The 16,426-nt window shown below is 44.4% G+C and overlaps 1 protein-coding gene across 1 annotated transcript in view; it reads left to right on the top strand.

Annotated features, from left to right (window-relative positions):
• Nucleotides 1–16,426, top strand: part of LOC124805054 — a 71,238-nt gene that overhangs the window by 19,853 nt on the left and 34,959 nt on the right. Inside the window, exon 3 of the mRNA XM_047265477.1 lies at nucleotides 10,167–10,657. Within this exon, the coding sequence (XP_047121433.1) occupies nucleotides 10,167–10,657 (491 nt within the window). The remainder of the gene's footprint in view (nucleotides 1–10,166; nucleotides 10,658–16,426) is intronic.

The following is a 16,426-nucleotide window of genomic DNA, read 5'->3' as shown; positions in this document are numbered from 1 at the left end:
GAGAAGAAGTAAAAACTATTGAGGTTTGCCGATCACATTGTAATTCTGTCAGAGACAGCAAAGGACCTGAAGAGCAGTTGAACGGAAATGGACACTGTCTTCAAAGGAGAATGTAAGGTGAACATCTACAAAAGCAAAACGAGGATAATGGAATGTACTCGAATTAAATCAGGTGGTGCTGAGGGAATTGCATTAGGAAATGAGACACTTAAAGTACTAGATGAGTTTTGATATTTAGGGAACAAAATAACTGATGATGGTCGAAATAGAGAGGGTATAAAAAGTAGACTGGCACTGGCAAGAAAAGTGTTTCTGAAGAAGAGAAATTTCTTAACATCGAGTATAGATTTAAGTGTTAGAAAGTCTATTCTAAAAGTAATTATGTGGAGTGTGGCCATTTATGGATGTTAAACGTGGACGATAAGAAGTTTAGACAAGAAGAGATTAGAAGCTTTCGAAATGTGGTGCTACAGAAGGATGCGGAAGATTAGGTGGGTAGATCGCGTAACTAATGAGGAGGTACTGAATAGGGTTGGGGAGAAGAGGAATTTGTGGTCAACAGGACTAGAAGAAGGGATCGGTTGGTAGGACACCTTCTGAGGGCAGCGTGGAGGGTAAAAATCGTAGAGGGAGACCAAGAGATAAGTACACTAAGCAGATTCAGAAGAATGTAGGGTGCAGCAGTTACTTGGAGATGATGAATCTTGCACATGATAGAGTAGCGTGGAGAGCTGCATCAAACCAGTCTCTGGACTGAAGACCACAACAACAACAACACAGTATGTTCATTATTTTTAATTTTAAGGCACTGTGCGATATATTAATCTGTAAGCAAGTAGCCATCCTTATTTACCAACTAATCAGCTATATTTAGCTAGTAAAGGCCTGGAGCATTATGGGCAGGGCCCTCCAACCAACTCTGGAGTTTGATGGTCTTATCCCAGATCGATGCAGCAAGAAAACCGAGAATGTTTTACATATCTAACGCTCCAGTTCGACAGAATTTGGCACAACATCCCTCAGGATAACCGTCTTCATTTAAGGACTAGAGGTGGACCAACGTGTTATTAAGTAGCTCTTCTTCTTGAATAAGTGATCCAATTTTTCTGAAGTTGTCATCATTTATTTGTGTGCACATTTAAATCAATTTTACCGATTACCGTCCCACTCGGATAATTTCTTCGTGGCGCGTCGGCTTTTTTGTCTTAGAGCGTACATTGGATCTGTGTTTGATAGACATCGCGGCTGAGCAAAGGATACACAAATACAAGAGCGAATTAACCAGAAACAAAAAGCTGTATAACGTCTAAATGATGCATCGTGAACGAAATTCATAAGATATGACACAAAGAAACGAATATATTATAGAATAGGATAAGGAAGTTTGCTGTACAGCTGGAAAGTAAGGAACTTTATTAATAAACAAAGAGAGGATTGTTAATTGTGGTGATGCCCGTAACTGGAAGAAGCTGCAGGGTGTTGTGCTGCAGTATGTGCCAAATGTAACCATAAAACAACGGGTGAAGAAAATAAATTAAAGCAGGACAGAATAAAATAATGTGCTATGGGATGGACATCTTAGGACAATCGAAGACAAAAGAGATATGTAAAAATTGGAATTAGCTCTCTTCTGAAAAACGACGACGGAGAAGGCAAAGAGAACATGGGCATTTGGAGTTGTGGTATGAAACAGTTAATAACAGAGACTTTCTGAGTGTAGAAAACCACGAGATCTATGAAACACAGTTTATAAATGCAAGAAACAAGTTTATTGAAGACATTTCTGACTCTTCAGGGGTTGTCGGACCTCCGAGAGCTTCTAACGCTATTGACGCTTTGGAGTAAGTCTTTTTTCTTTTTTTTCCGCTGCTCCAAGCGGAGGTCTCGGGTTGAATTCACAATACTGCTAGTTTTTTTCCCCTTGATGGGAGGAATGGAACTGTGAGCACCCAGCCTCGTGAGACTAATTGTGGGTTAATGGAATAAAAAATGGTGTCTCGAAGGTTCGGAAAACTGGCAACAACTTAGGGAATCGCGTGCTGAGGGCAGGTTTGTGCGTATTGCATACAAATGAGGCCTTTGGCAGTGAAAAACTTACGGCTTCTGTTGTTTTAACACCCAGGAGCTTTTTCGACAGATTTCCAGACTGACAGAACATATTTAGGCGTTTTTTCTTGCTTTGGAGTCATCCAAATTAATTTCGTTTTGGTGATGAACTAGCCAGAAATTCTTTAAATCGGGACCTCAGTTCTTTTTGATTTGTTGTGTCATTGCTGTTGCCTTCTGTCTGTAGACTGGTTTGATGCAGCTCTCCACAGTATCCTGTGCGAATCTCTTTACGTCTGCAAATCTATTGCAGTCCATGCTCATTTGCCCCGGCTTACACTCTCTCTTCATTAGACATCGTATCTATCCATCTTTAAAAAAATTACAACACCAAAAAGGAGTAGCGAGACATAAACGAAAGTTCTACAGCTGAGAGACGATACCTGTTCAGATTTAGCGCAACTGCAAAAGAATGGCGCTAGTAGGGCTACTGTGCAGATGCAAAAGTGATTTGCGTTAAGTACACGCTGTAACGCTCGTGAGCGCTAGTTACCTTTGAGACTGGACGTGGTGAGCTGATGTTAATCAAGATAGACTTTAAGGCGACAAAGAGCCATTATCAACACCTCACCGAGTTTGAACGGCGCCGAGTAATAGGACCATGAGAAGCTGGATGTTCTTTCTGTGACACTGCAGAAAGACTTAGCAGTATTGCAGCCATTTTACGTGATTACTGGCAGCAGCGGTCACGAATATTTACAATCGTAAGAAACCTCTGCTCTGGATGGCTCTGGTACATCGTACTGTATCGGCGGCGGCAGTTCCAGCAGCAGTTGGCACCCCAGTGACACAACGGTTACAAATCGGTTACTTCAAGGACAGCTCCGAACCAGACACCCTGGAGTGTGCATTCCACCGACCCCCAAACCACTGTCATTTGCGACTTAGTGATGTCAGGCGAGAGCCCAGCGGAGGGCAGAGTGGAGGTCTGCTGTGTTTTCTGATGAAGGCTGGTCGTGTCTCGGTGCCAGTGGTGGCCGTGTTTCGGTTACAAGGAGGCCAGTTGAGAGCCTGCAACCAACCAGCGCCGTAGAAACGGTAGATCTACACCTGGGGTGCGATTTCGTATGACAGCAGGAGCACTCTTGTGTTTATCTCACAAACCCTGCTGCAAATTTGTACGTCAATCTGGTGATTTCACCTGTTGTGCCGTCAAACACCTAGCAGCATTCCAGGAGTGTTTTCCAGTAGGATAACGCTCGCCCATATACCGCTGTTGTAACCGAACATGCTCTACAAAGTGTCGACATGTTCCCTTGGCCTGCTCAGTCACAATATCTGTCTCCAATCGAGCACATATTGGACATCATCGGACGGCAACTGTGTCATCCACAAACAGCATTAAACGGCTCTGTATTGCCCGACCAGGCGCAACAGGCATGCAACTCCATTCCACAAACTGACATCTGACACCTGTTCAACACAGTGCATGCACATTTGCATGTTTGCATTCAACAATTTGAAGGTTACACCGGTTACAGCGTTTCGCATTTGCAATGGCTTATATCGCGCTTACATTAACCTGTGATCTCACAATATTAATCACTTAAATATGTTACCCAGACAAATGATTCCAAGAATCTAATTACTCTGCATTAATTATTTTTTGGTGCTGTGATTTTTTTCGTCATTGTGATTTTCAGCATTCTTCCGTAGCACCACATTTCAAAAGCTTCTATTCTCTTCTTGTCTGAACCTTTGTCATCGACGTATCACTTGCGTACAGGGCTATAAATCAGACAGAAACGTTCAGAAAAAACTTCGTAACAATGAATTTACCTTCAGCGTTAGCATATTTTTCTTTTTCAGAAGTTCTTCGTCTTACAAAAGTAAGGCTGCCTTTTGTGTCCTCTCTACTTCGGTTATAATCACTTATTTTGCTGCCCAATTAAAAGGAACCTCATCCACTGGTTTCGGTGCCTCATTTTGTAATCTAAATCCCTCAGCATTTCGTTACTCTTGTTTCATTTTTGTTGATATCCATTCTTTTCCACTGATCTTGGCTTTGCCGTTTCTGAGAGAATAACATTGTCGGCGGCAAACCTCAAAGCTAATTTTTTATTCCTTCCCTCAACGTTAATTCGTTTCCAAATCTGCGTTTCATTTCCTTTACTGCTTTCTCAATGTACAGTTTAAATAAGATCGGGGATAGGCTGCAAATCTATGTCACTCTCTTTCGAACGACTGTTTCCGTTTTACGTCTTCCGCCTCTTACAACTGCAGTCTGTTTTCTGCGCAAGCTGTAATTAACCTTCAACTACCTGTATTTCATCCCTGCTACTTTGAGAGTTTCAAGGAGTGTGTTTCAATCAAAAGCTTTCTTCAAAACCACAAATGCTATAAACATAGATTTCCGTTTCTTCAGTCTATCGTCTAAAATGAGTCGTAGCATCAGTACCGCCTCGCGTATTCGTACATTTCTCGACGACTGTTCGTGCTGTTTCTAATATTTTTGACAGTGAAGTTATTAGTCTATTTGATCAACTGAGAGCGTTTGCCGGCCGGTGTGGCCGAGCTGCTCTAGGCGCTTCAGTCTGCAACCGCGCGACCGCTACGGTCGCAAGTTCGAATCCTGCCTCGGGCATGGATGTGTGTGTGATGTCCTTAGGTTAGTTAGGTTTAAGTAGTTGTAAGTTCTAGGGGACTGATGACCTCAGATGTTAAGTCCCGTAGCGCTCAGAGCCACGTGAACCATGTGAGAGCGTTAAACAAATGCGACTGGTGGAACTTAAGCAGTGGCAACACCGCCGTTGAGATGCAACGGAATCAAATAATGTCGGTTACACCACACGCTAGTACGTAAAGCTGCTGTTACATAAGCGCAAATTCACTTTGTTTCCACGACACACGCATGCCCAGTTTCAAGAGGAACAGAGCCTCGTGTTTCGTAGTGCTGTCACGATCTTTTCGAAACAACGATAACAGAGCTGGATAAAAATCGTATGTGCCAAAGGACGTACAACACGGCAATAATTGCTGAGACGAAGGAAGCATTCCATTGCATTCGCCTCAGAAGTATTCCAGTGAATAAAGAGACCGCCTACCCTACTCTTGTCCGCACTTTTCTGGAGTACTGCTGCTTGGTATCGGTATCAGGTAGCACTGATGGGGCACATCGAAAAAGTACAAATAAGTTTGCTCGTTTTCTATTATCGCGAAGTAGGGGAGGGAATGTCATGGACTTAATCCGCGGGCTGGGGTGACATTCATTAAAACAAAGGCGATTTTCATTGCGGCGAGATCTTTTCAAGAAATTTTAATCATCAGGTTTGTCCTCCGAACGCGAAAATGTTTTATTAGCGGCCTCCTACATACGGAGAAATGATCATCTTATAAAATAAGAGAAATCAGAACTCGTGATAATTTTGCCCGAGAGTGCAATAGTAGAGAAAGAGCTTGAAGGTGGCTCGATGAACACCCTGCCGGGCACCTAATTATGAACTGCAGAGTAATTATGTAGATGTAGATTTTTCTGGCAGTAGAATGCTACATTCGAACTATTAACACGTGCTGCTGTTCAAGATGTCCAAAGATGCGGCGGGACGGGGTGGGTCGCCTGCGTTTTTGTTAACGCTGTCGTTCAGTCCACCTAACTCGATAGGGTTCTTGCCGATGTCCCTTCACTCTGTGGCAGCAGATACGTGCTAGGCAGTGTAGAGCAGCGCTGATGAAACCACCACATGATACCTACCAAACAGAGGCCGCGTAACTCTAGCTGAAAGTCAGTTCCTGAAAGTTCATGATTAAGAAAACGGCCGTTCGGAATATTCAGTCTACTTGCAGAAAAGCGTTTAACATTAGACTAAATCTGCTTTTTATTCATATTGAAACACATAAAATGGCTATGGTAAAATGTTATCATTGAAAATTCACTGTCTGTATCACAAATATTCACTCGAGAAGCAAGCAGAATTTTAATAAGTCCGACCCGACTAATTTTCACGTTCTACCAGTCAGAGACCCACAACTATTCACGAGTTAAACATTCGGTCTTTTCAGAGGTCTTCTTCGTAAGAGGTGCACGCCAAAATATTCCGTACAGAGCACGAAACACGCTACGCGGAGTTGTTACTACGACCAGAAAGTCTCAAACTATTCAATTTAGAAACACCAAACTTTCATTAAAATGTTCATAAGTCCAGTCGCTTCAGTCACGATATGTTCGAACCGAAATTATCTCACTATTACCTCAACTTACAGAGTATTTTTAAGGAGCGATCTGACATCGTGTTATCCGTAGACCGGCTAGCAAGCGACTTCTCCTTTCGTGCGGGAACAGCTTAATTCTGATTGGCTGTTGATCTAAACGACCAACCAGATCGTTCCTTCCAGATCATTCTCGCGGTAAATCTTGCCTTACCCAATCACTAATCTGATAGTAATGCATGTCAGCAAAAGTTCAAATTCTTCTGTTCAGTTTAATCAAAATAAACTAAGTGCGAAATATTCTTCAAGTTGATAAATAAACTTATTCCACCTCTAGCTTCCATTCTGGGTGCTTTTATGCAAAAGCAAGCACACACCGACATGCGTCAGCTGAATCGTGGTTGCAACATAACTTTCCCACGGTTCGTTTGTACAAGGTTTTACATAAAATGAAATATTAAATTTTAATGTATGTCATACATACACTCTCTCAATCATTCTCACGCACTCACACCGATTTTTGTATTACGTTATGCACAGTGACAGAAATTTTAAAAAGAACATTCTAATTAATTGATTTGTATGCACTGATTGCTTTGGAATGTCTTCAGATGATAACGAAAGTCAATCTGTTATTTTCCTAGCTCGCTTTTAAAAAACAAGCGTAGGTTTTAGGAGTTTTAGGTAATTCTCTTTATCTCCAGAACTATAATAAATAAAAATCTAACAGCATCGTTCCATTAATAACAAAAGGCTGTGTAGCAAATTTAAACAAAATAGGATAATAACTAATATGGATTATTTAGATTCGTAGAGGGTACGAATCTTCGTATCGACTGAATGTTATGCTATGCAGTTCTCACGGCATGCAGCGTCAGCTATGCTCTGAGCGAGGCGGAAAAAAAAAAACCATGGCCATCCTGCAGCCACCGTACTAAACGGCTGCGTGCCTTACTGCCTTACTGTTCTTCTCGTAATAACTTGCTGCGTTACGCGCTGGCGGCTTGTTATACACAATGCTCACAACTTCTACGAAGAGCAGTGAAGCTTCGGAATACGTATCCATTATGCATCAGTTGTAAATAAATAGTTTGCCACTGTAAAGTGTCGACGACCTCGCGTTGTCGAATGCGGCGTTCTCGTTAGAATCCCAAGATAAGCAACGCCGTCCGTGCCGAGGATTTGCCTGGTCAATTGCTTGGTACAGAACGTGTGGCTGACTGCTTTGCCTTTACGACAAAGGGGAGGAGATACGGTGGCGGCAAGTTCCAGACTTCGCGCCGCTCTCCTGGATTTAACGCTAAGCATGTCCACAGTATATCACGAAGTGAGGCAACGTGAAACTTTTCTGGTGATCCGTCCGTCGGATGCGGACGTTAAGCTTGGCGGCCCCCTTGCTACTATTCGAGAGGCGCAGGCTGTGTGGCGGCACCGGGTTTGACCCTCGCCCTTCTCCCATCATCATTCAACACAAACGCGGCCGTACACTGTACAGGCACCCATTACACTCACTTGCAGGTTCATTTTTTCCACCGTTTACAAACTTTGGGGGTTGATCGACGTGTGGATACGGAACAAAAAAGGTCTAATGAACTTACGTCCTAAAAAAATGCATGGTTTCCGTGCAAGAGACCATCTATTCAGTCAGACATTGTTACAGAGACTGCGGTCTAATACGCACTATACCATGCAGGCACAGTTTCCTTCTAGAGTCTGATATTCTTCCTCATACATCATGCCTTAGCCCCCGCTCCAGCCATAGTAATTGGTAATATGTCCAACACATTTCTCTTGCTGACTCACCTTGTGGTAGATATGATGCAGCATTGTACACATTGGTTCCGTATTCGAATCGAGAACCTGCCGACATGGTGTTTACTTACGGAAAGGCAAACGGCGACGGGTGGCGGGCAACGAAGTAGTATCGGGAGACCTATCCCGCTGACAACAACAACAGCATTCAATGTCTGGAACAGTGTCTCGCCGTTTGTCTGAAACAGGGTCGTTTCAGGAAGCAGGAAATCATGAAGGGCGTATCACAAATGTTCGTATACCAGACTTGGAGGAAAATGTGATTAACACTGTGGAGCCGTGTCAGTACTAGACTGTTGTCCCGTCAGTACAGGCTAAACCAGACGTCCACGTGTTACTAACCTTATCGCTTACAGGGCTTACTAGCAACAGACTTTCCACATTAGGAGCAGTTTTGTCACTGGTTTCTTTACCAGGTAACCACGATTCCAGAATTTTTGTTCTCCATCCTATTCAAAGAAGACGCCATCTTTACGCGGAGTGATATCTTCAACTTTGATAACAGGCACCTGTCATGTAGTATGCAGAACCTCCACGGTATGGCTACCGTGTCTTGGGACCAGTCTTCCGCACACGTCGCCTAAGGGGCCGGAACTATCGGGATTTCTTGCGGGTAACTTTGCCTCCCCTGCAGGAAGTAGTGCCATTGATGATTCGGAAGGTTATGTTGCTGCGCCCACTTCGCCGTTAACATCCGCATGCATCTCAGTCGTGTCTTTCCTGCTCGATGGATCAGACGAGGGGCTCCAGTTGCATGACCCGCTCGTTAGTTGGATCTCAACCCGTGCGATTTCTGGTTGCGGGGCCATCTGAAAAGTATCGTGTATACAGGCCCACTCCAGATGTGGAGACACTGGTGCAGCCCATTCATGCTGCCTTTCACACTGTTCGGATGCAGCCTGGCCGATGTGAAGGTGTGAGACAGAACATGCTACGGAGCGTACACGCAAGCGTCGAGGCAAATGGAAACCATTTTCAGCAAACACTGTAACTGTGACTGCATGCTACAGTGGATGTCAGATAGCAGTCTCTGTAACAATGTATGACTGAATAAATGGTCTCTAGCACGGAAATCCACGGAGAAGAAATAAAAACTTTGAGGTTCGCCGATGACATTGTAATTCTGTCAGAGACAGCAAAGGACTTGGAAGAGCAGTTGAACGGAATGGAAAGTGTCTTGAAAGGAGGATATAAGAGGAACATCAACAAAAGCGAAACGAGGACAATGGAATGTAGTCGAATTAAGTCGGGTGATGCTGAGGGAATTAGATTAGGAAATGAGACACTTAAAGTACTAAAGGAGTTTTGCTATTTGGGGAGCAAAATGACTGATTTCTGAAGAAAAAAAATTTGTTAACATCGAGTATAGATTTAAATGTCAGGAAGCCGTTTCTAAAAGTAGCCATGTATGGTAGTGAAACGTGGACGATAAATAGTTTAGTCAAGAAGAGAATAGACGCTTTCGAAATGTGGTGCTACAGAAGAATGCTGAAGATTAGATGGGTAGATCACAAAACTAATGAAGAGGTAATGAATAGAATTGGGGAGAAGAGGATTTTGTGGCACAACTTGACAAGAAGAAGGGATCGGTTGGTAGGACATGTTCTGAGGCATCAGGGGATCACAAATTTAGCATTGGAGGGCAGCGTGGAGGGTAAAAATCGAAGAGGGAGACCAAGAGATGAATACACTAAGCAGATTCAGAAGGATGTAGGCTGCAGTAGGTACTGGGAGATGAAGAAGCTTGCACAGTATAGAGTAGCATGGAGAGCTGCATCAAACTAGTCTCAGGACTGAAGACCACAACAACATCAACAGCACGGAAACCATGCATTTCTTGACATAAGTTCATTAGACCTGTTTTGTTCTGTATCCTCTCGTCGATCAATCCCTAGACTTCGTACACGGTGGACAAAATCACCCTGTATTCACTTAGAACACACAAACTCTACATTTCGCGAAGGGAAAGCGTCACTGTGCGCGAAGGGCAGGAAAACATTCCAGTCAGGAGCTGAACCTGTCCGCTGGCGGCTCTCGGGCACCAGTGCCTGATATGCGGTCGCCTCAGTAGCGACCTTGACCACTGCTCTGCGAAAACTCAGGTGACGACGCAGCCGGAGGGCCTCTCCGCCTGGGAGCGCGCGGCGTGGGTGGCGTCGGCGCGCCGCGTGCGGCGTCTATCTGCGGTGTACGGCGCGCTGGCCGCCTCCATGGCCGTCACGTGGCCGGCGGCGCCGCTGGTGGCGGCCGGGGCCGGCGGGGGCGGCGGGGCGCTGCCGTTCGTGGCGCGCTTCCCCTTCGACGTGGGCGCGCCCGCCGGCTACGCGGCCGCCTTCGCCTTCCAGCTGGTCGTCGTCGGCGTGGTGGCCGTCGTCGTGCCCTGCAGCGACCTCTTCACCGTCGCCTGCGTCCAGCGCCTCGGCACGCTGCTGCGCATCCTGGAGCGCCGCGTCGAGCGCCTCGGAGCCGCGGCCAGTGCCCCAACCCCTGGAGGGCAGCGCCCCGCCCCCGCCACGGGACGCGCCGTCGCCGGCGCCGACCCACTGCACCGGGCGCTGCGTGACTGCATCTCGCTCCACCAGCGCATCATCAGGCAAGCTCACAGTCTGTGGCACCTGTCTGCATCTCACAGGATACAACCGCGCCTTACACGCGCCACTGCCGAGCTCCTTTTGCGGCTAAGCTCAGTACGCGAACTATTAGTCATCCCACTGAAAGAGCCCACTGGTCGGTTATGAGCGCTGTAGATGGTGCATCATTCCACGAGGGTGGTTTGATAAGTCTTGTAAATTTCCATTAGAGAACGGATCATTTTTGTCGCGCCTTCACGGTTGGTAAGCTCGATTATTCCAAGGTTCGTATAAAGAATTTCAACAATTTGCATTGTACAGCTTATTCTTGACAGTCGTTCGAATTGCTCATTGAGTCGACTGTAGCTGAAAACGGAGAAAACCGAAGTATGTGCTGTTATCAAAAATTTTCATTTCAAGGTTTCAAGTCTCCACATATCAAAACAGAGTAGGATCAAGTTCACACGGACTCTGCGCCGTCATTGAAGACCATTCACTTTTGGAACGTGTTCGGACAAGCACCGAAGATGGAGTGCATTCCGGCTATCCATTTGAGGTCACTACAAAGGAAACCATTGACAGAATCTATGGTATGGTAATGCAGGACCGGCAAATAAAAATTCGTGCGATTGCTGAGTCTGTAGGCATCCCAAATGAACGAATACATAACGTCTTGCACAGAGAATTTTCTACGAACAAGCTGTGTGCGAGGTGCATGCCGCGATTGTTCACAGTCGATTAAAAGCGCAGCTGGCATAACGTTCGATACAACGTTTGGCTATGTTTAGTAGCAATCTGCAAAACTTTTTGCGCCGATTTGTGAATGTTGGTGAAACCTGGGTCCATCATTACACACCACAGTCAAAACGAGAGTCAAAACAATGGACAAACGCTGATGAAAGTGCACCAAGAAAGGCAAGACCATTTTTTTAGGGGTAGCGTCTTTGATTCATAATCAAAACGTATTTTGATAAATAATCAGCATTGGCGGCCGAAGACTTCCGGCATAAGAAGTCATCCTCATTCTGCCAACGGCCTTGTCAAAGAGGGCGGAGGAGCGGATAGAGGTGCAGGGCACTCTCTTGTCCTAGGGGTGCGAAATTGCCCCTAAAGGCGGAAGAATCAGCAATGATCAACGACATGAGGATGCAGAACGCAATGGAAACCACTGCATTAAAGACACGTAACGTGTATCCACAGGACATGTGGCCTGTAATTGAAGAAGTTTCATGATGATCTCTCCATTGGCAAAAGATTCCGGAATAGTCCCCCATTCGGATCTCCGGGAGGGGACTGCCAACGGGGAGGTTGCCATGAGAAAAAGGCTGAATAATCTACGAAAGGATAACGTCCTACAAGTCGGGGCGTGGAATGTCAGAAGCTTGAACGTGGTAGGCAAACTGGTAAATCTGAAAAGGGAAATGCAAAGGCTCAATCTAGATACAGTAGGGGTCAGTGAAGTGAAGTGGAAGGAAGACAAGGATTTCTGGTCAGATGAGTATCGGGTAATATCAACAGCAGCAGAAAATGGTACAACAGGTGTAGGATTCGTTATGAATAGGAAGGTAGGGCAGAGGGTGTGTTACTGTGAACAGTTCAGTGACCGGGTTGTTCTAATCAGAATCGACAGCAGACCAACACCGACAACGATAGTTCAGGTATACAAGCCGACGTCGCAAGCTAAAGATGAACATATAGAGAAAGTGTATGAGGATATTGAAAGGGCAATGCAGTATGTAAAGGGGGACGAAAATCTAATAGTCATGGGCGACTGGAATGCAGTTGTAGGGGAAGGAGTAGAAGAAAAGGTTACAGGAGAATATGGGCTTGGGACAAGGAATGAAAGAGGAGAAAGACTAATTGAGTTCTGTAACAAGTTTCATCTAGTAATAGCGAATACCCTGTTCAAGAATCACAAGAGAAGGAGGTATACTTGGAAAAGGCCGGGAGATACGGGAAGATTTCAATTAGATTACATCATAGTCAGACAGAGATTCCGAAATCAGATACTGGATTGTAGGGCGTACCCAGGTGCAGATATAGACTCAGATCACAATATAGTAGTGATGAAGAGTAGGCTGAAGTTCAAGACATTAGTCACGAAGAATCATTACGCAAAGAAGTGGGATACGGAAGTACTAAGGAATGACGAGATACGTTTGAAGTTCTCTAACGCTATAGATACAGCAATAAGGAATAGCGCAGTAGGCAGTACAGCTGAAGAGGAATGGACATCTCTAAAAACGGCCAACACAGAAGTTGGGAAGGAAAACACAGGTACAAAGAAGGTAGCTGCGAAGAAACCGTGGGTAACAGAAGAAATACATCAGTTGATTGATGGAAGGAGGAAGTACAAACATGTTCCGGGACAATCAGGAATACACAAATACAAGTCGCTGAGGAATGAAATAAATAGGCAGGGAAGCTAAGACGAAATGGCTGCAGGAAAAATGTGAAGACATCGAAAAAGATATGATTGTCGGAAGGACAGACTCAGCATACAGGAAAGTCAAAACAACCTTTGGTGACATTAAAAGCAACGGTGGTAACATTAAGAGTGCAACGGGAATTCCAATGTTAAATGCAGAGGAGAGAGCAGATAGGTGGAAAGAATACATTGAAAGCCTCTATGAAGGTGAAGATTTGGCTGATGTGGTAGAAGAAGAAACAGGTGTCAGTTTAGAAGAGATAGGGGACCCAGTATTAGAATCGGAATTTAAAAGAGCTTTGGAGGACTCACGGTCAAATAAGGCAGAAGGGATAGGTAACATTCCATCAGAATTTCTAAAATCATTGGGGGAAGTGGCAACAAAACGACTATTCACGTTGGTGTGTAGGATATATGAGTCTGGCGATATACCATCTGACTTTCGGAAAAGCATCATCCACACAATTCCGAAGACGGCAAGAGCTGGCAAGTGCGAGAATTATCGCACAATCAGCTTAGCAGCTCATGCATCGAAGCTGCTTACAAGAATAATATACAGAAGAATGGAAAAGAAAATTGAGAATGCGCTAGGTGACGATCAGTTTGGCTTTAGGAAAAGTAAAGGGACGAGAGAGGCAATTCTGACGTTACGGCTAATAATGGAAGCAAGGTTAAAGAAAAATCAAGACACTTTCATAGGATTTGTCGACCTGGAAAAAGCGTTCGACAATATGAAATGGTGCAAGCTATTCGAGATTCTGAAAAATGTAGGGGTAAGCTATAGGGAGAGACGGGTCATATACAATATGTACAACAACCAAGAGGGAATAATAAGAGTGGACGATCAAGAACGAAGTGCTCGTATTAAGAAGGGTGTAAGACAAGGCTGTAGCCTTTCGCCCTTACTCTTCAATCTGTACATCGAGGAAGCAATGATGGAAATAAAAGAAAGGTTCAGGAGTGGAATTAAATTACAAGGTGAAAGGATATCAATGATACGATTCGCTGATGACATTGCTATCCTGAGTGAAAGTTAAGAAGAATTAAATGATCTGCTGAACGGAATGAACAGTCTAATGAGTATACAGTATGGTTTGAGAGTAAATCGGAGAAAGACGAAGGTAATGAGAAGTAGTAGAAATGAGAACAGCGAGAAACTTAATATCAGGATTGATGGTCACGAAATCAATGAAGTTAAAGAATTCTGCTACCTAGGCAGTAAAATAAGCAATGACTGACGGAGCAAGGAGGACATCAAAAGCAGACTCGCTATGGCAAAAAAGGCATTTCTGGCCAAGAGAAGTCTACTAATATTAAATACCGGCCTTAATTTGAGGAAGAAATTTCTGAGGATGTACGTCTGGAGTACAGCATTGTATGGTAGTGTAACATGGACTGTGGGAAAATCGGAACAGAAGAGAATCGAAGCATTTGAGATGTGGTGCTATAGACGAATGTTGAAAATTAAGTGGACTGATAAGGTAAGGAATGAGGAGGTTCTACGCAGAATCGGAGAGGAAAGGAATATGTGGAAAACACTGATAAGGAGAAGGGACAGGATGATAGGACATCTGCTAAGACATGAGGGAATGACTTCCATGGTACTAGAGGGAGCTGTAGAGGGCAAAAACTGTAGAGGAAGACAGAGATTGGAATACGTCAAGCAAATAATTGAGGACGTAGGTTGCAAGTGCTACTCTGAGATGAAGACGTTAGCACAGGAACGGAATTCGTGGCGGGCCGCATCAAACCAGTCAATAGACTGATGACCAAAAAAAAGGCGATGATCACTATTTTTTGGGATTCCCAAGATATAATCCTAAAAGATACCTCTCAACCATAACAACGTCGAAAATACATGAGGACTGGAGATTGAATTTCTTCTTCATTCAATCTACTCACTAGACTTAGTCCCAAGTGACTTCTTCCTGTTCCCTAACTTGAAACTTTGGCTTGCTGGGGAGAAATTGTCATCAGATGAGGAAGTGATAGTTGCAACTTTACTCTCGTGGATATTCTGATCCTTCAACACTGATGCAAGTCATGAGGATAATGCAGTGTGTATGGAATGAGTGCAGTATGATGGTTCACAATAATTTTAACAGTTGCTGCTACAGCCATGTTTAAAATCTTGAAAAGGCAGTATGATGGATCGACATCATGGACTGCCATGAATGGGATGTCATGTTTGAATGTGACCATGAACGCATCGAGACTGAAGTTATCCAATTTCTTGCTGCATCAATGCGGACTGTCCAACTTGTCTAAAAATAATGGTATACCACTCGGAGCCACGTAACATGACGTCACAGCATTTTTCGTAAAGCAAGCTAGCTGACAGCGACAGAATACGAGTGCCACGCCTTGTTCTGACAACTGCTATGAAACCAGACTGGAAAAATTGCTGTCGGTGAATACAGGTACACCTCAACCAGTTCTCTAGGAAGCAATGGAAAGGGAAACGCTTGCAATGGACATTGGGAGTCATCTACCTCACAAAAGTTGTGCATGGGCCAAACAACCCAAAATTTGGATAGCAGCTGGTGTGTAGTGCACTGTGCTCCAACAAGTCACGGATTTCAAATGACGCAAAAGGTGGACACCGACCGCCTATGAGACATTTGACCTCTACTGTGTGGACGATGTAGTTCATTCAGGAGGTCATTATGTGGTATTTTGGGCCTATTCACTCAGCATACCGTCGTGAACATGAAGCAGGATATTTCTTTCAGCTCTCTAAATCATAGTGTTGACCTTTCTTCTCGTCTTCGTGGTGAGTATGCTGTAAACACTTCGGTCTTGCAAGATGCGGACACATGTGTTCATGGAACTGTGTCCACACATTCCTCGTTCGTCCAACCGTCGCCACCCATGACACCTCGACTGGCCCGCTTAATCACCCGATCGTAGTCCCACAGGAAACATCCGGTAGTGTTTGGATCAGTGGGTGAAACATAGCAGTCAACAACCACTTCATAGACTGTGCAGTACTGTAATGCACCCATTTCGTAACACCAGATCTCACTATCTTACCACACAACCCATTGGCTGTCCAGTTTCATTATTGTGTATCTTGTACTTTTGAGCATTATTTTGTAAGTGGTACACTGATCAGAAAATTATTTTGTTCACTGACTTATCGTCTTTATTTTATTTGTAATCACATGTGGTATCTAGTGTGTATTGGGTTTATTATTGAAACAAATAATTGTTGTATGGGAATATAGACTTCATTGGCGAATTTCACTGGTGAAATCTTCTCATGTTACCAGCCGAGCCGTAGCGTCGTGTTGACGCAACGCTTCGACGAATTTCCTATGCATCATCTTCAGGAGAATGGTCAAGTTCACGTCTAGTTCGTTCC

The sequence above is a fragment of the Schistocerca piceifrons genome, chromosome 7 (genome assembly GCF_021461385.2).
Source record: "Schistocerca piceifrons isolate TAMUIC-IGC-003096 chromosome 7, iqSchPice1.1, whole genome shotgun sequence".
Lineage (NCBI taxonomy): Eukaryota > Metazoa > Arthropoda > Insecta > Orthoptera > Acrididae > Schistocerca > Schistocerca piceifrons.
Note: the sequence above shows the minus strand (reverse complement) of the source record. Positions and strands in the feature narration are given on the sequence as shown.